The sequence below is a fragment of the Cornus florida genome, unplaced genomic scaffold (assembly GCF_030987335.1).
Source record: "Cornus florida cultivar Cherokee Brave unplaced genomic scaffold, ASM3098733v1 CherokeeBrave_3.0.0_Hap2_Chr10, whole genome shotgun sequence".
Lineage (NCBI taxonomy): Eukaryota > Viridiplantae > Streptophyta > Magnoliopsida > Cornales > Cornaceae > Cornus > Cornus florida.
In genome coordinates, this window is record NW_026775580.1 from 68,287,013 (window position 1) to 68,307,071 (window position 20,059).

General features: G+C 34.7%; 1 protein-coding gene across 1 annotated transcript; it reads right to left on the reverse strand.

Moving 5' to 3' along the window:
- Positions 1 to 17,897: 17,897 nt before the first annotated feature.
- On the reverse strand, positions 17,898 to 18,791 carry LOC132277787 (uncharacterized). Its single transcript, XM_059779634.1, has one exon. It carries the CDS (start codon positions 18,789 to 18,791, stop codon positions 17,898 to 17,900), a length of 894 nt encoding a protein of 297 aa, XP_059635617.1.
- Between the last annotated feature and the right edge of the window lie 1,268 nt (positions 18,792 to 20,059).

Below are 20,059 nucleotides of genomic sequence, written 5' to 3' on the forward strand. Positions count from 1 at the left end.
AATGAAAATATTTTCGTTGCAGTTCAAAACCCCAGAAGGAGCCTGCTCTGTAAACAAGAAAGCCTGCTCTTTGTTCATTTTCTTTAGAAAGAGCCTGCTCTTGTAAAAATGTGAGCCTGCTCTTTGTTCATTTTCATTAGAAAGAGCCTGCTCTTGTAAAAACTTGAGTCTGCTCTTTATTTTGAAGATGCATTTTTCGTAGCTTACTTGGAACAAAACAAGAGCCCTCTTTTTCTTTTAATTGAGCCCTCTCAAATACTGAAGTTGTGGAAAAGAGTCTTCTCTTTCTTTTAATTGAGCCCTCTCTTTTCTTTGAGCCTTCTCTAATTTTTCGTTAAAAAGCCTACTGGAATTGAAAGAGCCTTCTCTTTTATTTCATGGAGCCTTCTCTATCTCATTGAGCCTTCTCTAATTTTTCATGGAGCCTTCTCTATTCTTTAAGCCTTCTCTAATTCCCATTGAGCCTTCTCTAAATTTTATTGAGCAAGCTCTATTAGCCTTGAGAGAGCTGGCTCTATTTCTTATAGAGGTGGCTCTTGCTTCATGAAAGCTGCTGCTAAATTAGATTGGACAAAAAAAGTGCATGACTTCAAATGGACATAACTCAGTCCATGAAACTCCAAATGAGGTGAAATTTGAGCCTGAATTTATTGCCTTGAAGTCAGCTTTCTAATGCCACTAGACTTGCTCAAAAATTCTAAACACAGAAATGGTTATGGCCGTTTTAGTGAAACCTAGTCAGAATTTTCGCAGAGCAGAATCAGTCATCTTGTGATGGTTATATCTCTTTCAATTCAAATCCTTTTTAGGTGAAACTTGAGTCTAAACTCAAGAGCTCAAAGTCAGCTTTCTAATTCCACTGCCTTATGTAAAAATTCCAACTACACAAATAGATATAGCATTTTGAGTGCAAGCTGGTCTGGAAATTTTCTAGGCTGAAAATTGCTTCTTTTGAGATATTCATTTTTCTAGCACCTAGGACTTTGATGAATGATTCAATTTAGTTCAAGGCCTATTGCTAGGAGTCTAGGGACATATGAAGATGTTAAATTTTAAGTGCATTGTGTCCTAGAGTCATTTACCAAATTATGGCAATAAAGGCTTTAAAAATGAAATATAAAATTCAATGCATTTTCCTTTTCTTTCTAGAGACCAAAATAAGTATTATGATTAATGTGCATGGTCCTAGCATTTTTAGTTTAAGTTGAGTTCTTTCAAAGCTTATGTAAGCTTGAACTAACTCATTCTTAGCAAAGACTTCATATGTTAAATATATGTGTATTGAAGTTCAAAGTCTATTGCTAATGATGTAGGAGCATATGATGTATGATATGCATGGTCCTATAGAGATGAGCTTCAAATGAATTCAAGAATACTTTGACATTAAATCTTAAGCTCTCACTATCTTATCTACCCCTTTTCTTCAATTTCTTGCAACTTTGAGGCTTCCTTGAATCCATAGCTTGAGTATTTGTAATGCTTGGAATGGATCTTCTAGCTCAACATTGAGGATTGAATATTGATCAACTATATATCACTCAATGAAAACATTAGTACTTAAACATCTTTAATGGTTTGTAATTATCAAAACATAAGATTGACCTTTAGATAAAATCCTTAGGCCAATAATCTCCCCCTTTTTGATGACGACAAAACATTGATGTGTTTATTGTCAAAGAGGAGTTGCATTTGATAGAATGCTCCCCCTATCAATAAGCTTATCTTTGAATATTATATCATGCTTGATTCTACAACAATTATATTAGACAATTTGAGAGCATTTAAATTTCTCAGACATTTTTACAAGTCTCTCCCTTTTAATATGCATCTAATATAAGTGAAAAACAAAATACGCACAAGCATAACAAACATAATGAATCACACATCTTTCTCCCCCTTTGTCATCTCAAAAAGGTGGGAGGATGAACTAGGTTCTTGCCAAATTTTGAAGTAGTAGTGCATGAGAAACATGAAAGATTTAAACAAATAGGAAGAAATTTGAAGCAAATTTTCATTTTACATATATGGAAGCCGTTGATAATTTTAGGGTTTGGATTGAAAATACACAAAGAACAAATAGAATGGAAACCCTAATGAAAACACAATGTAAATTCCAAATCCAAATTCATTTTGACTGAAGATATATAGTAGTAATAAAAGGATTTTGAAACAATAAAACAACCTAGATTAAAATTCACATCCAGTCAAAATTTTGATACCAAATGCTAAGAAAAATTTATGCTTGAAAACCCCAAAAAAAAATTTAGATAATATGATCTAGGGAATAAAGTTTACAAATTCATCTTAAAAGTTGAAATTCAACAGAATTTTGAAATGTACTGCCCAGATGAATTATAAACAACATATTTTTAAAATTTATTCAAAGATAAATTCAAAATAAAAGGGGTTTGATAACAAAAGTTATGCAATATATTTCTAAGATTTGATAAAATAAATTCATAGATTAATCACAAGGCAAATGCATAACCACTGGAAAATTTGAATTAGCAAACCAAGTGTTAAACAATTTCTACTGGAATATGTTCTTTTCATATGAAGGAGAAACTCTACAGTGCAATCAAGGGTTTCATGGATGAAGGATTAAAGATAATGAAATTAAGAATTAATGACTAAAAGTTCAAGTAAAAGGCAAGCACTCATGAATTTTAGATAGAATTTGATGAAATTCACTTAATTGTGAAGATGCCCAAGTAGAATGGAATGTTTCCTAGCAAAGAAGCTCTCTGGAATGAAGTTCATTTATGTCTGGAATGAAGTTTTTATTGCAAAATAGTGAAAGAACCAAGAATGTGTATATATATAAGCAACCTACTGTGTACTTAAGTGAAGAACCGAGAGTAATGTAAGTGGGTTACACTGATGGAGCTGGCTCATTTGTTCATAGAGCCGGCTCAATGAAGTTCTTTGGAGCCGGCTCTTCTAGTTCCTAGAGCTGGCTCAATGCATTCTTCTAGCCTGCTTCTAAGATTAATCTTGAGATGCCGAGACTATGCATCAAATGAGCAGGCTCTTCTTTTTGTATAGAGACGGCTCAAACCATTTTTTTTTTTTTTTATTGAGCTGGCTCAAGTAATATTGGAGCCGGCTCTTTGCAATCTGCTTGAGATGCCGAGAGACTGATGCTTATAACCATCATGGGAGCTGGCTCTTTATGTTGTATAGAGCTGGCTCTATAAATTCCTTGGAGCCTGCTCTTATTTTATAAGGAGCCGGCTCTCTCTCATCATTTTTAAGATCCTGAGAGCAAGCAAGTAAATAGTCAGTTTGGGAGCTGGCTCTTACAAGAATTGAGCCTGCTCTTGCTCTAAATGTGTGAGATCCTGAGAGTAGGCAGTTGATATTATATATGAAGCTTGCTCTTCTTTGTGTAGAGACGGCTCTTTTTCTGAATGGAGCTGGCTCTGCTGCTGCTTGCTTCACTGCTGTAATTCCTCTTCTGAGGACATTCCTATTTCCTTTCTAAGGAAACAAAAACTATCTTCTTGGAGTGGTTTTGTGAAGATATTAGCCAATTGTTTTTCCGTATTGACAAAAACAAGTTCAATGATGCCCTTAGAAACATGATCCCTAAGAGAATGGTACCTAATTTCTATATGCTTTGTCCTTGAATACTAAATAGGATTTTTAGAAGTGCATATTGCACTTGAATTATCACATTTGTCATCTAAGCTAGAACAAAATGTTATTTGAATAACTTATTCCCAAGACTAAATTGTCAAATAGATGAATGAATTTTATTTTCATGATGCTTAAGGAGTTTTAATCCTTAGATAAATTCATGTTTACTCAATATGCTAATTTAAATCATTTTGCATGCTAGAGGTAAACTTCTTTGCACAAATCATGAATGTTGATTCAAGGATAAAATTTAAGTGCGATCAACATATTTGACTTTGAAAGTTATGATATATGAAGATATTAAGTTTGTTTCAAAAGCCATCATTCTTTAGAAAACCACAAAGCCTTTTGAAAGGAACTCTAGGAGCTTATTTTTAAACACATAGGCTAGAGATCATTTTAAACATGTAGTGCAATTTAAATCCGTGTGGTTTATTTTTAGAGACCTTTGAATTTAAAGTCACTTAAAAATGCATTTGATAAAAATCATTTCATGCAAAAACATATAGCATTTTTGTTCCTTTAATCAAAGTCACATGTGCACAAAGTCATTCATTCAATTCCTTCTTCAAGGTTGAAGACTTGGAGAGATATTCTAGCCTAGTTGCCAATGATGACACACGTTAACTATCATGATGTGAATGAAAAGAAACATAGATAAAAGTTTATAACTTTAAGAGAGAATCAGATCTTTATCAAGCACATATAGAATGTTCTCCAATAAATGATCACTTGGATGGTGGTAAACACTTCAACTCTTAGGAAGGCATTATAAGTTCTCATTCTTAATTTTTAATGAGATGGCTCTTCCAATGAGATTTGTTCCTTTAAGTATTCAAGATAGGACCTATATGATTTATCATTTCTCAAGACCATTCAAACCTTTTCAAGTTGAACAACCTCATTTCTATATGCATGGAAGTGACACAATTAAGTATAGATAAAACATTTAAGATCATAAAAGCATATAGATGACTTTTTATACATTGCCACTTTAATACATTTGATAAGGTTCACATGAAATAGCATTGATGGTTTACATTAGATAATGTATGCTTTCATTTGATGGCATATCTTCCAATAAATCTTTCACAAAGATTTGGCAAAGTTAATCTAAAGATCATTTAAAAGATGGAGAATCATTTTATGTTACATTTTCATAACTCATATGCCAAAACAAACTACTTTTATGCAAAATATCAATACATAGACATTTTTATATCTATTAGGAACAAGTAGCATATCAAGAGCATCATGCTTAGAATTTCATGATTGAATTCTTCATATAAAAGCATATTAATGAGAAAGGAATTAGTTACCTATGTTACTAACTTCATTAGCTTGGTGGTAGTTTCTCAAAGTGATGCATCCTTTCCATTTTGTGATTGAGAAATTCTTGGCATGATATTTCTTTTGTGCTCTAGGCACCAACTTGAGAATCCATTTGTCCTTGCCCTTGAAGTTGTTCCCAAGAGTGATGCTTCCTTCATAATCCTTAATTGATGCCCTTAAGTAACCCTATAAGAAAGGGTTGCATATTCTTCTTTTGGTACCCAAAGTTTCTTGGGTCCATATGAGTTAGGCAATGGAACATAAGTTCCTTTTGGAACCCAAATCTTCTTTGACCTCAATTTCTTTCTATATAAACAATCATGAATCATATGTCCTAATCTTTTACAATAATTGCATTTAGAGGTTTGGGTACCACTCTTGACAAAATGATCATACAAAGGCCTTTTTATTCTTAACAAACATGCATCTTTAGTGTGAGGATCATATTGTATCTCATTTTTGAAAAAGACATCTCTTTGATTTCTAAGTACAGTACTCAAATTCTCTTTTTCTTTGGTAAGCTTTGCTAACATGTCATTTTGATCATGAATTATTTTCTTTAAAGACTCATTTTCGGGAATAAGATCAATTGATGAAGATTCTTTAGAAAATACACATTTCATTTCATTTTTCAATGACTCATTTTCAATTTGAATCTTTTCTAATTTTTGCACAAGATGATGATTTTCCTTTTTCAAAAAGTCATTTTCCATTTGAACTTTTTCATGTCTTTAAAGGAGATCATGGTTTTCCTTTTTAAAGGAAGCACATTTCACATGCATGTTTTCTAACACACCTTGTAATTCTTTAAATGCATCAAGTAATTCATTGTGCTCATCCACTAACTCATTATAGGAAATATTTACATCAAAATCATCATGGTTAGAATTTACCTCATCTTTGTCGGCCATGAGACAAAGATTAACCACCTCTTTTACTATAGGAATAAGAGTAAGTTCTACTAAGAAAGTTCAAATGATTAGTAATGTTAGTAGAACTAGAATGCATCTCACTACTTGATTCATTTTCATTTATGATGGAAGACACGTCTTTTTCAATAAGCATAGGCATATATGATTCCTTACCACGAATTGATCCTCCATATGCTAATTCAAGTGAGTTCCAAATTTCTTTAACCGTTTTACGAAAGATAATTTTGTTAAACTCATTTTTGCTTAATGCACAATAAAGATAACATGTGGCTAAAGCATTACATTGAACTAATCTATGATCATTTTCATCCCATTCACTTTTTGATTTAGGATTTTCATTCCCCTCAATAACTTTGGTTAGGATATGATCACCAATTTCAATAACTTTCCATAAATCAATATCAATACTTTTTAGAAAGGCTTTCATTCTAATTTTCCAATAGATATAATCATTTCCATCAAAACAAGGAGGTTGATCATTGGATTGTCCTTTTAAGTGTGTGATACTACCATTGTTGGCCATGATCGTACTCTAAGATGATTAAGTCCTTTAAATAGAGTTAGGCTCTGATACCAATTGTTACTCAAGAATTGACTCTAGAGGGGGGGTGAATAGAGTCAATGGCCAATTTTCGTAATTTATAAAAATACAATTTCTAATTAACAATATAACCTATTGTGCAATAATCAACATATGAAATCAAGAAACGAAAGTAAACAATTTATAGCACAATTATAAAAGAGATAAGGGAAGAGAAATTGCAAACTATAACATGGCGATTTTTGCGAGGTTCGGAAAACTCCTACTCCTTGGCTCAAGATCCCTCTTGAGACTTCCCAATCCAATATAGCTTCTCCTTACGGGTGGAGAGCAAACCTTGATTAGAAGTAACTCCTTGCTAAGAGAAAACCTCTCTTAGTCTTCCTTTGGGTCACACTAACCCTTACAATATCCTTGCTAAAAGACCACCTCTCTTAGTTTTACATAGGCCACACCAGCCCTTACAATTTCTTTGCTAAGGGAAACTCTTCCTCTTAGTCTTACAGCAGATTTGTAGATAGAATTTGTAGTACAAGAAATCCTTTCAAGAACTGATACAAATCAAACCTCATAATAGAGTATATATGAAGTCAAGTAAAGCTCAAACTCTAAGTGTGAAATGTATGAGAGATGATGAGGAAAAAATGCAGAACAAAAGCTCTGTATAATGGTAGAGCAAAAAGCTCTCTTGGATGCACTTGAATGAATGTTCTTGAATGCTCTCTCAAGTAGTATAATAGAGTAGAAACTCTATGAAGATTAAAACAAGAGCAAAAGCCCTTTTGATCTTTTACTAGAATCTCTCAAAAATAGAATAAGCGTGAAATGAGAGAGAAGAAGAGAAGATGAGAACAAAAGCTCTCTTGCAATGTAATATCTCTCAAAATGGTAGGTACATTCAGCATGCTAGCTCTCTGTATTTATAGAATTTTGAGACTCAATATAGCTGTTACAGGTTGTTGGGATCAATTAATGAAAATATTTCCGTTGCAGTTCAAAACCCCAGAAGGAGCCTGCTCTGTAAACAAGAGAGCCTGCTCTTTGTTCATTTTCTTTAGAAAGAGCCTGCTCTTGTAAAAATGTGAGCCTGCTCTTTATTCATTTTCATTAGAAAGAGCCTGCTCTTGTAAAAACTTGAGTCTGCTCTTTATTTTGAAGATTCATTTTTCGTAGCTTACTTGGAACCAAAAAAGAGCCCTCTCTTTCTCTTAATTGAGCATTCTCTTTTTAATTGAGCCCTCTCAAATACTGAAGTTGTGGAAAAGAGCCTGCTCTTTCTTTTAATTGAGCCCTCTCTTTTCTTTGAGCCTTCTCTAATTTTTCGTTAAAAAGCCTACTAGAATTGAAAGAGCCTTCTCTTTTATTTCATGGAGCCTTCTCCATTTCATTGAGCCTTCTCTAATTTTTCATGGAGCCTTCTCTATTCTTTGAGCCTTCTCTAATTCCCATTGAGCTTTCTCTAAATTTAATTGAGCAGGCTCTATTAGCCTTGAGAGAGCTGGCTCTATTTCTTATAGAGGTGGCTCTTGCTTCATGAAGGCTGCTGCTAAATTAGATTGGACAGAAAAAGTGCATGACTTCAAATGGACATAACTCAGTCCATGAAACTCCAAATGAGGTGAAATTTGAGTATGAATTTATTGCCTTGAAGTTAGCTTTCTAATGCCACTAGACTTGCTCAAAAATTCTAAACACAGAAATGGTTATGGCCATTTTAGTGAAACCTAGTCAGAATTTTCGCAGAGCAGAATCAGTCATCTTGTGATGGTTATATCTCTCTCAATTCAAATCCTTTTTAGGTGAAATTTGAGTCTAAACTCAAGAGCTTGAAGTCAGCTTTCTAATTCGACTGGCCTTATGTAAAAATTCCAACTACACAAAGAGTTATAACATTTTGAGTGCAAGCTGGTCTGGAAATTTTCTAGGCTGAAAATTGCTTCTTTTGAGATATTCATTTTTCTAGCACCTAGGACTTTGATGAATGATTCAATTTAGTTCAAGGCCTGTTTCTAGGAGTCTAGGGACATATGAAGATGCTAAATTTCAAGTGCATTGTGTCCTAGAGTCATTTACCAAATTATGGCAATAAAGGCTTTAAAGATGAAATATAAAATTTAATGCCTTTTCCTTTTCTTTCTATAGACCAAAATAAGTATTGTGATTAATGTGCATGGTCCTAGCATTTCTAGCTTAAGTTAAGTTCTTTCAAAGCTTATGTAAGCTTGAACTAACTCATTCTTAGCAAAGACTCCATATGTTAAATATATGTGTATTGAAGTTCAAAGTCTATTGCTAATGATGTAGGAGCATATGATGTATGATATGCATGGTCCTATAGAGATGAGCTTCAAATGAATTCAAGAATACTTTGACATTAAATCTTAAGCTCTCACCATCTTATCTACCCCTTTTCTTCAATTTCTTGCAACTTTGAGGCTTCCTTGAATCCATAGCTTGAGTATTTGTAATGCTTGGAATGGATCTTCTAGCTCAACATTGAGGATTGAATATTGATCAACTATATATCACTCAATGAAAACATTAGTACTTAAACATCATTAATGGTTTGTAATCATCAATACATAAGATTGACCTTTAGATAAAATCCTTAGGCCAACAATAACAATTTCCTTAAAAAGGGGATAACATTATTTGACGCCATATTTGCCTCATTGTTCTCATATGATCGCCACGGACCCGTGCTCAAAGCTTTCCTTGAGTCCTGGTGCCCTTCGACCAATACCCTCCATTGTTCAGTCGGAGAACTTTCCATTTCCCTTCTAGATTTAAGTGTGTTAGGTGGTCTCCCTTTTGGTGGAAAGTTTTATGATGAGGTTGTCCCTGATGCAGTCGAATTATCTACTATAAGAGAAGATGGAACTTTATTACTCCCTTTCAGTTGCCGATATTTATTCCTAGCCTTTCATAGGCTCTGCAAAAAATGTAAAGTGACCGTGCAGTAAAAATATCGGATTGGGTGGATTATTGGTTTAAAGGTGCCATAAGGCATAAGAAGATAAATCCGAGAAGGGTAGCGAGGAACCAAACTCAACTTTCGAAAGAGACTTACAACCCTTCTGGAGTGATTCCACCACCTAAAGCTCTTTCAGCTCGAGAAGATGATGTTCTTAACAGTCTTGGGGTGGAACAAGCGGTGAAAGAAAAGACTCATTTAGCTGCATTTTTAGCTTGTTGGCTATCCAAATTTGTTTTACCTGCCAATCCCAGTAATATGATTTGGCCTGGGGTATTTAAAGTTACCAGCATGATGGCAGAAGGGAAAAAGTTTTGTCTTTTGGTTCCAGTTCTTGCCAGTATCTACAGGGGTTTGAATGATATGATTTCTTCACCTGAACCTGGGAATTTTAACACTGTATTTCTGATACATTATGTGTATGGGTGGATGGCTGAATACTTCAAGACCCATTTCATTGCTCCAAATTCTAATTTCTCACCTCGAATGACCATTTATTCAGGGGAAGGGTCAATAACACATTTTAAGGAGTTAGAGGCGCAAGATTTGTTTAGATTCTGTAAAGGTGTTGACTTATCTCGCTTGTCCAAACAGTTTCCCCAAAAAAAGCTTATAATTGATGATGGAAATTTAAGTTTTTCAGATTTTGAGTGTATAACTACCCTTCGTTCAAGTTACTTGGCATTACACCATGGGAACCGTTTCATTATCGAGCCTTATAGTCCTCACAGGTTCAGCAGACAATTTGGGTATCACCAGGATGTTCCTGGAAAGCTAAAAGAAAATATCCGCAATGGTACCTTAGAAGTGAATTCAAAATATTGGAAATTGTCAACGTGATTTCGCACGTAGTCTAAAATGTTAGTTCCATCAAAATCAAGCTTTCAAAAATTTTTAGCTACCGAAAATTATGTTAAGTGGTGGTCTTGTGTGCATGTAGACCCATTTACAGAAAAAAGAGCTTCCTCGGGATAGATCAAATACGCAATTTCTACTGAAAAACAGCCAGCTAAGGTTAGAAAAGTCATTATTAGCGGGCCCAAATCAAATTTTCCATCTACACCAGCACTGAGAGATGAAAGCTTTGGGAATTATTTGGAGGTGACCAATGAAGTTTTGCCATCAATAAAAACTCATCATCGACATCAGTCAGTAGTGGATTCAGACTAGGACAAGGAAGATGATAATGCAGATCGTAACTGGAAACATGTGGGTGACAAGACAGAAGATGTCGTTACCCGTGACCCTATCGTAGTTCATCATAATATGGATCATTTGTTTGATTGGGTGCCCAGCAGTTCACAACCTATGCAGGTAAATTTTATTATTTATTATTATTATTATTATTATTATTATTTTTTCCTTATTATTTATTGTCTTCCTTTTCTTTTTTCTTTTTTTATTTTTTTTTCGTTTTTTTGTTTTTTTTTTAGACAAAAGGCAATGAAGGCTTTCTTGGAGAAGACCTTGTCCTTGTTACCGATCTTTTTTGTAGAGAAGAATCTATTGATGGACCTTCTTCTTGGGACTTAGCGTCTTGAAAAGGAAATAGTGCGATAATCCTTGATGAGGCGAATCATCCTATTCAGAATGTAGTGTCTCACAAGAGACAGTCCCAACCTCTAGCCTTGTCAATGGAGCAGGAGGTTCCAAGTCGGCCACCACAGAGGGTTGGTGAGACATTTAAAGTGAGTGTTGAATCATTAGCCAAAAAACAACCCCTTAGGAATGTTCAATCATTGCATCAAGTTGTGCCTTTTGAAGCTATTACACTAGACGCAAAAGGTGTGATTTTTGAAGCTAAACGCATGGCTGCTACGCTATTTAAGGGTAAAATAAAAAATGCAATTGCAAATACTTTGCTTTCGAAGATTCCGTCACTCAGGCCAAAGCTTGAAGAACTCTTTCACGGACTCTCTCTATTTTTTGTGGATTGTTCCAAATTTTGAGAAAGGATTGAGACATACCTTTAGAGTGCTGAAAAATATAATCAAATTCAATCTAAGTATGCTTGTACCTTAACTTAAAAGACACGTGTTCAACATCTGAATAATGTTGATTCTCGCCTTAGTGAGGTTCTTGCCTTAGATAATACGGACATTGAGTGTGTTTAATCACTTCAAGAAGCTCTCATTAATGATAAGAAAGAAATTGAATGTTTGCGTGCTCGAATCAAGGAACGCAAAACTTCTATTGAGGAGACTAACACAAGAATGTTTTAGAGAAAATATGGTATTACAAGCCTTCGAGAAGAGCGATAAATGGTTGATAAGGCACCTATTATCACTGATGCGGACACGAAAGTTGTGAGAAATTTGGAGAGGTTGTTGAAGAAAGAAGAAGAAGAGATCCAAAAGCAATCTTGGTTGTTTTTATTTTTTTATTTTTATTTTTATTATTATCAAATAAAGAATCTTATTTATTTAACCGTTCACAGTTTAAACTCTTGCAGGCCAGGAGTAATACATTTGTTATTTTTTTAAAAATTTTTTTTATTATTATTTTAAATTTTTTAATGCTAACTGAACTTAGAATGCAGTTCTAAGCTGCCTACATACCCTCAAAATAGGGATTAAGTTATGACATAGTTCAATGAAAAGGATTTTATTATTATTATTATATGCAATCACAGTTTTAACTCATGTGGGCTAAGAGTAATACATTTGTTGCTCATTTGATCAAGAGCATGGTGCCATCATGGGTTGTATCGCTTCAAGAACTTTCCATTAATGGGTCCAATCCTAACTCCATCTTCGTCGATGATCTTGTATGCGTCGTTGGTGTAGATTTTTTGAACTACGTACGGTCCATCCCATTTTGACAAAAACTTGTTGCCAATGCGGCGCTTCATGATAATAGGTCTATGAACAACAAGTACCAAGTCCCTAGCTTGGAATGATCGAGGTCGAACCTTCTTATTGAAAGCTTTAGAGAGTCGAGTTTGATAACACTCTAATTATTATTGAGCTTCTAACCTTTTCTCCTCCAATGCTTTCAACTCTTGAAGTCGCAAGCGAACATTTTCCTCATTTGTAAGTCCCTCTTGTATAGCTATTCTCAAAGAAGGAATTTGTTGTTTTAGTGGAAGAACAGCTTCTACACCATAGACAAGGGAATACGGGTTGCATGAGTAGATGTGAGATATATAGTTCGGTATGCCCAGAGTGCTTCTTCGATTCGCTCATGCCAGTCTCTCTTTGTTTTATTGACCACTTTTTTCAATAGATCACAAAGAGTCTTATTGAAGACCTCTCCACGTCCATTAGCCAGAGCATTATATATAGAGGAATTACATTGTTTGAAGCCAAACTTCTCACAAACGTCAGTCACCTAACTATTTTTAAAGTTATTTCCGTTATCAATAATGATATATTGAGGGACACCATACCAATATATAAGGTTAACTTTAATGAATTCACCAACGGTTTCCTTTTTTACTTTTTTAAAAGGTGCAGCTTCAGCCCATTTGGAGAAATAATTTGTGGCTGCCAAAATGTATGAGTGACCTTTAGAAGATTTGTGTAGAGGTCCAACCACATCCAATCCCTATGCATCAAATGGCCATGAGGTGATAGTAGGGTGTAATGGTTCCGGTGGTTGATGTATAAAATTTGCATGGAATTGACATGCTTGGCATCTTTTTGCGTTCTCCATATAGTCTTTAACCGTGGTAGGCCAATAGTATCCCATTTTCTTTATACGGAAGTGGAGCTTAGGGGCGGACTGATGAGCTCTACATATTCCAGAATGCGCTTCTTCCATTGCATGGGTTGTTTTATCTTCTCCAAGACAACTGTAGTGACCTAGTTATTTTCCTTCCTTTCCTTTTTCCTCAAATTTTACGGATAATTTTTTTTTTTTGTTGTCTTTTCTTTTCTGTGTTCGGTTTCTCGTCTCTTGGTATCGTCTCTAGTGCTCAGGAATAGTTTCCGAGACTCTTTCTTTAGGATTGACAACTTCCTTTAAAGACCGAGTCATTTCTACATTTTCATTTTTTTGACACTATTCACTTTTCGTTTTTTTCCCGTATGTCACTTTGTTGGCACAACCTCACTTTTCGTGTTCGGATTTGTGTCCACTTTTGCATGCACTCATGGTATATGATTTCTTAGAAATTTGTATTTTTACTTTCTTAGAAATACATGCTTGTAGTGTACTTTCTTCTTTAGGGGTGTGGATGCACACTTCTTTGGAATTTTTCTTTCATTTGGGGTTATTTGTGTAATTACTATAAGTAATTATTTTTGTCTTAAGGACCACTTTGCAATTAAGTTTGCAAGATATTTAGAGAAGGGACCTACTTGCAATTATTTTTGGGCTATTTTGGGATTATGGTTTTAAAGAGGGATTTTTATGTAATTGACCAAAGTTGTGTGTGTTGACCATGGTGCTAGTTCACATAATGAGTGGATGATCTCTATATCCTCCACTCACATTTCATCTTTACCACTTTATCTTATCCCTCTCTTGAAAGAACCTTAACCTCCATGGATGAAGCTTAAAGCCTTTAGCTTTGACTTTGATTTTTGAGAGCCTTCCATTGATTTCCACGCTTAACCTTGGGAATACTTTTTGTTCCTCTCATCCTCCTCTACATAACCCTTGAAGGGTTTGCCATTTTGTGTTGATTTGCCTTGGATTCTAGAGAGACACTTCTCTAATGAGATAGAGGGTGTTTTACTTTATTATTTAAGGGTTTTACTTGCTTTTGTAGTGAAATATAAGTTGTATGCATATTTTATATTAATTTGAGGAATTAATAATTAATTGTAGTTTACATATAACTCACTTTAGACTTGGTATATGGCATGACCATGACTTGATCTTTGTTATATATTAAATTGGAATGATTTAAATGAGTTTTCAAATCTAGAGATTTAATGAATTTAATTTGATTTAAATTCTACTTAATTGTACCTTACTTGTATTCCATTTTAGACTTGATATATGGCATAGCCATGGCTTAGTCCTTGTTATATATTAATTTGGGATCATTTGAATAACTTTTGAAATCTAGAAATTTAATTAATTTAAGTTAATTAAAATCTACATAATGGTATCTTGCTCATTTTGTACTTTTGATTTGATATATGTAATGACTATGCTATGTTGTTTAATATATATTAATTTGGGGTTATTTGGAATTTATTTGTAATCTAGAGAATTAATTATTTTATTTAACTAAATTCTATCTAATTGCTCCATGAATTTAATTATGCTTTAGAAGTTGTTTCTATGTTTAAATCATGCACTTGGACTTGTTGTATGTTAACTTAGTTACGGTTTGATCATTGGATAACATAGTTGTTATATTTATATTCATGTGAACATGCTTTCTCTATTGAATATATTGTTGTCTTGTGTAATGAGTTGCACACTTTGTATTTAACATCTTTCATGCCATAGTAGTTGTGGACTTATTGTATGTGTTTTCAAATTTGGTTGTGCGTGGTAGATAGTTGATTATCTTGTATATACATGTTGATATATACGTTGTTGCACAACTTGTTGATTTTGAAAACTTGGGGATGTCATTGTTTGACTACGGCTAGGACTTGGTTACAGTACGGGGGATTGTCCCTCTATAATCTAGTGCGCACATAGGGAGGTTACCCGTGGGCTAGAACCCTAAAGTAACTATGTTGTCGGTCTGATCCGGCGTGATGTCCAAGTATCCACCTTGTTTAATTTCACATTTTATTCCAAGTTTATAACTAGATGATGTTGTAACTTGTTATTCCTTATTTGATTTCCCATTTTGAGTTTCAAGATGTTAACTTTAAGAAATCATGCTTTATGCGTTGTCTTGGAAGTTCTAATGTTGGGTAAATTGCATCGATATTATGATTGGTGTTTTAAATGTTCCAATGTAGCTTAAGAATGATCTTATAGATTCATTTGGAACATAGATGTTTGGTGGCATGACCCACTTTAGTTGTTTTCATATTTTGGATTTCAAGTTGATGACTAGATGATGTTGTAACTTGTTGTTCCTTATTTGATTTCCCATTTTAAGTTTCAAGATGTTAACTTTGAGAATTCATGTTTTATGCGTTGTATTGGAAATTCTAATGTTGGTTAAATTGCATCGATATTGTGATTTGTGTTTTGTTGTTCTAATATAGCATAGGACGATTCTTTAGACTCATTTGGAACATAGATGCTAGGTGGCATGAACCATCTTAGTTGATTCGTATTTCAGATTTCAAGTTAATAACTTTGAGAATTTATATCTTGTTGCCTTGTATAACATGTTTCTATGTTGTGGAATTGCATGAATGATGTGATTTATACTAGAAATGAGCTATGGTAGCTTAGGATGATCCCTAAGTCTTACTTTGACATAGATGTTAGGTGGCATGATCCTTTTGAATTGTTTTATGTTAATATAAAATTTTGTAAAAAGTTGAGTCTATGCATACTCATTCCCTACGAGTAACTTGTTTACTTACCCCAAAGTTATCGGGTGATTTTTCAGGTACGGATGCCTTGTTTGGGATGCACGATATCCCTAGATCGTTTCGTTGGATTGAAGTTCATTTAAATGCATTCTTGTTCACATGCAAGTGTTAACATGTTTGAGTTGTACTTTTAAAGTTGTAATGCATAGTTAGGACAAAAATATCATTTTTGCCTTGAACTTGTAATGTGTGCCTAAGCACATTTTTTGACACTCATTATATGTTTATGATATGTGGCCAAAGGCCAAACTTCTTTTGAAATCCTTGTATACCTATAAATGTTAAATTTTGCCTTTAATGTCAAAAGTATTGAAAACTAGGATTTCAATATGTCATTTTTGCACCGAAGTGTGCATTGTGTATGAAATTCATTCTTGGGCATTCATTTACTATGTGTGAGGTGTGGCCAAGGGCCTAACACCATTTCGTTTTCACTTTTGCATTTTAGTTTCACATATTGCATTTTTGGGCTAAAATAGTAAAATCCGAGTCTTTAAAGGTTCATTTTCAAATCGGGTGGTGCAAAGTATGTTCCGACACATCCACTAGGACTCATTTATCTTGCATGAAGTATGGCCAAGGGCCAAATGGTAATTTAAAACCATTTTATAATTTTAAGTTTCAAAATATCCTTTTTATGTGCATTTTCGCCTTTTTAGCCGTCGGGAGATCGGATTCTGCATCAGCGGGATCGGATTTTGCATCGGCGGTATTTTTAAGCCATGGATCATTGTAGCATGTCCCAATAGATAAGTTATGTCTGCGTGCATGATCGTATCCGGGAAAAACTCTTTCGTTGGCGAAATGAGCCTCCTATGGACTCATTTCACATTTTTCTTACATAAACCTAGTTTAGGGGCATTTTGAGATTTTTCTTTGAGAAATAAATTTCGGTCTTGACTTCACCACATAGAAAATGTGATTTCAGGGGGAGTTTCTTCACGGCATTTTTCTGAAAAATGTCGTCTTGGTGTCGAAAACCCCGCGTTGGTTCCATTTTCTGGTTTTTTTTTTTTTTTTTTTTTTTTTCTGCATTTTTATGTTTGGGTTCAATTCTGGTTGGGTTGAACCAGTTCAGGAAATGCTGAACTGGTTCAAGGGTCATTTTGGGTCCAACATGGACGTTCTATCCATGTTGAACTAGTTCAAGATTGTTGAACTGGTTCAAGTCTTCCAGAACCTTTTTGTAGGTTTAGCTTTGGTCTTCCAACTTCAAACTATCATAACTTTTTCGTTTCAACTCGAAATTGGTCCGTTCTTGAGTCTAAATTGACCATGTCAAAGTAAGCTTTTCAATGGTATAAATTTTAGTTTTAGATTCTTCTCCTAGATCAAGATATCCTTATTTTAGTGAGAGGGTGTCAGATTTGGTTCGAACCGGGATAGATTTCATTTGGGATTTCTCTTCCTTTGGCCTTGGGACTTCATGTGAAGTTACCAAAGGATGTTTTTGACCTCATTTGACTTGTTGGAAGTTAAATTCCTTCCTCCTATGGTCATTTTACCCTTGGTCCTTCTTTTGGTAGGGTTTTGACACATTTTTCTTTGTTTTGTTTCCGTTGAGCCTCAAAACTCCTCGAAAGGCCATTCTTGTGTCCTAGGGATAACGTACATCTCTATGGACTTATTTTCATTTTGCTTCCGCATTTTGGATCTGCTTCGGCTCATCACAGGACACACTGGGTTGAAAAATCCAGGGTCATCACAACAACGAAGGTAAAGACCTTCGAAAGAACTCCTATACAATGTGTCTTTATAATAAATGAATCGAGGTGCTCATCTACGTATCTCAGTCCTATGACGTAGGTTTTTAGGAAGCCTTCTATGCTCCAAATAGTCGATGAGAGGACATCTACAATCATCTTCAGCAGTCATGACAGAGATTGGATTACTCTCTTCAAATTTATCTTCGAGAACTTTTGTAATACCCATTGTTGGCATACTGGCAAATTAACTGCGTCTTCATCAACCAATGCCAATGTTGTAGCTAAATTGGCTAGAGCATTAGCCATATAATTTTACTTTCTAGGAATATGTTCTAGGACGGTGCTATCAAAATTTTTCAATAGGTGAAAAGCATAACAATGATATGGTATCAGGTTATCTTTCTTAACCTCATACTCTTTGAGAAGTTGATTGATCACCAGTTGAGAATCTCTATATATCTCTAGATCCATAATCTTCATCTCACTTACCATTTGAAGACCAATAATTAAGGCTTGATATTCCGCAACATTATTTGAGCATTTTTCAGTGAGTGTAAATGCATATGAAAGAATCTGCCTTTGTGGAAAGACGAACACTACGCTTACCCCAGCCCCATCAGACCGTGCTGATCCGTCAAAAAATATCATCCAAGGCAGTAGAATATCAATAAGGAAGACTTCTTCGTCAGGAAAATCTCCCGAAATTTCCCAATCGGCTGGGATAGGGTAGTCAGCCAAGAAATCCACCAAGACTTGCCCTTTCACTGCTTTTCGCGGGACATAGATAATCTCAAATTCATTGAGTAGGATAGACCACCTTGCCAAACGCCCAGAAAGAACAGGTCTAGACATTACATACTTAAGAGGGTCTGCCCTTGCAATATGATGCACTGTATGAGCCAAGAAGTAATGTCTTAATTTCTTGGTGGCAAAAACTAGTGCAAGACAAGTTTTCTCAATTGGAGGGTACTTTAACTCTATTGGTGTGAGCCTACGGCTCAAGTAATATAAAGGCATTTCCTTACATTCTTTATTATTTTGTGCAAGAAGAGCACTGAGGGATTCTTCTTGCGCAGCTATGTAAAGTATGAGTGGTTTTCCTGGTATTGGTGCTCCTAACACTGGTGGATTAAGAAGATACTTCTTGATACTATCAAAAGCGTTTCGATAGGCTTGATCCCACTCAAATGGGGCATCCTTCTTCATGAGTCGGCTAAAAGGTTGGCAACGTCCAGACAAATTTGAGATAAACCGATGAATGAAAGCAAGTTGGTCTTGCAGGCTTCGAAGCTCTCTTAAATTTTAGGCGGTGGCATCTTTTGTATTGCGTCAATTTTGGACGGATCTATCTCAATACCACGATGACGAACCACATATCCAAGGAACTTTCCTGAAGTGACACCAAATGCACACTTAAGAGGATTTATCTTAAGCTGATACTTTCTGAGGCGGTTAAAAATTCTACGAAGATCTTGTAAATGATTGTCTCTTTTCTTTGTTTTGACTACAATATCATCAACATAGCACTCAAAAATCTTATGGAACATGTCATCAAAGATCCTTTGCATGGTGCGCTGATATGTTGCCCCTGCATTTTTAAGTCTGAAGGGCATAACCTTGTAACAATAAATGCCATTTGGAGTACGAAATGCAGTTAACTCTTCATCCTTTGGAGTCATTCGTATCTGATTGTACCCCGAATAATAGTCCATAAAAGAGAGAGCTTCATGCCCCGTAGTTGTGTCTACTGTGAGTTCAGGAATAGGAAGAGGAAAATCATCTTTTGGACATACTTCATTCAAATCACGAAAATCTACGCATATCCGTATCTGTCCGTTCTTCTTTTTCACTAGGACAATACTTGAAATCCATGTCGGATACTTAACTTCTCTAATGAATCCCACATCAATCAATTTGTTGAGTTCTTCCTCTATTCGCGGAACAAGTTCTGGACGAAAGAAGCGTTGAGATTGTTTAATCAGACGGGTCCCATGTTTGACAGCAAGGTTATGAACTGCAACTTTAAGTTCAAGACCTGGCATTTCTTTGCAAGTCCAAGCAAAGACATTCATATACTTATACAACAATTGGAAGTAGTCATTTTCCTCCGATGAACTCAAGAATGCACTGACAAAAACTAGTTTTTGTAATACCCCTAATTTTAAAATGATAGTCTTGGTATTTATTTAATTTATTTAATTGCATTTTTAATTATTTAATTGATTATGTGGCTATTTTTTTATGTGTTTAATTGAATTAATTGTTTAAATTAAATTATGTACTTAAATGATTTAATTGTTTGATGGGTAATGTGGGTTTTGTTTGTGTGTATTTGTGTGATGTGATCTATGTGACTTAATTGTGTACTTGTTTGTAATTATGTGTTAGTTAAATGAATAATTATTTTATTTTACTTTTAATTTAAAAGGATGGATTTGGATAGTAGTAATGGACCAACTAAATAGGTCACATGG

Bases quoted from the DNA above. Each gene is read 5' to 3' on its own strand.
- LOC132277787 (XM_059779634.1), bottom strand. From the start codon at position 18,791: ATGAAGAAGGATGCCCCATTTGAGTGGGATCAAGCCTATCGAAACGCT.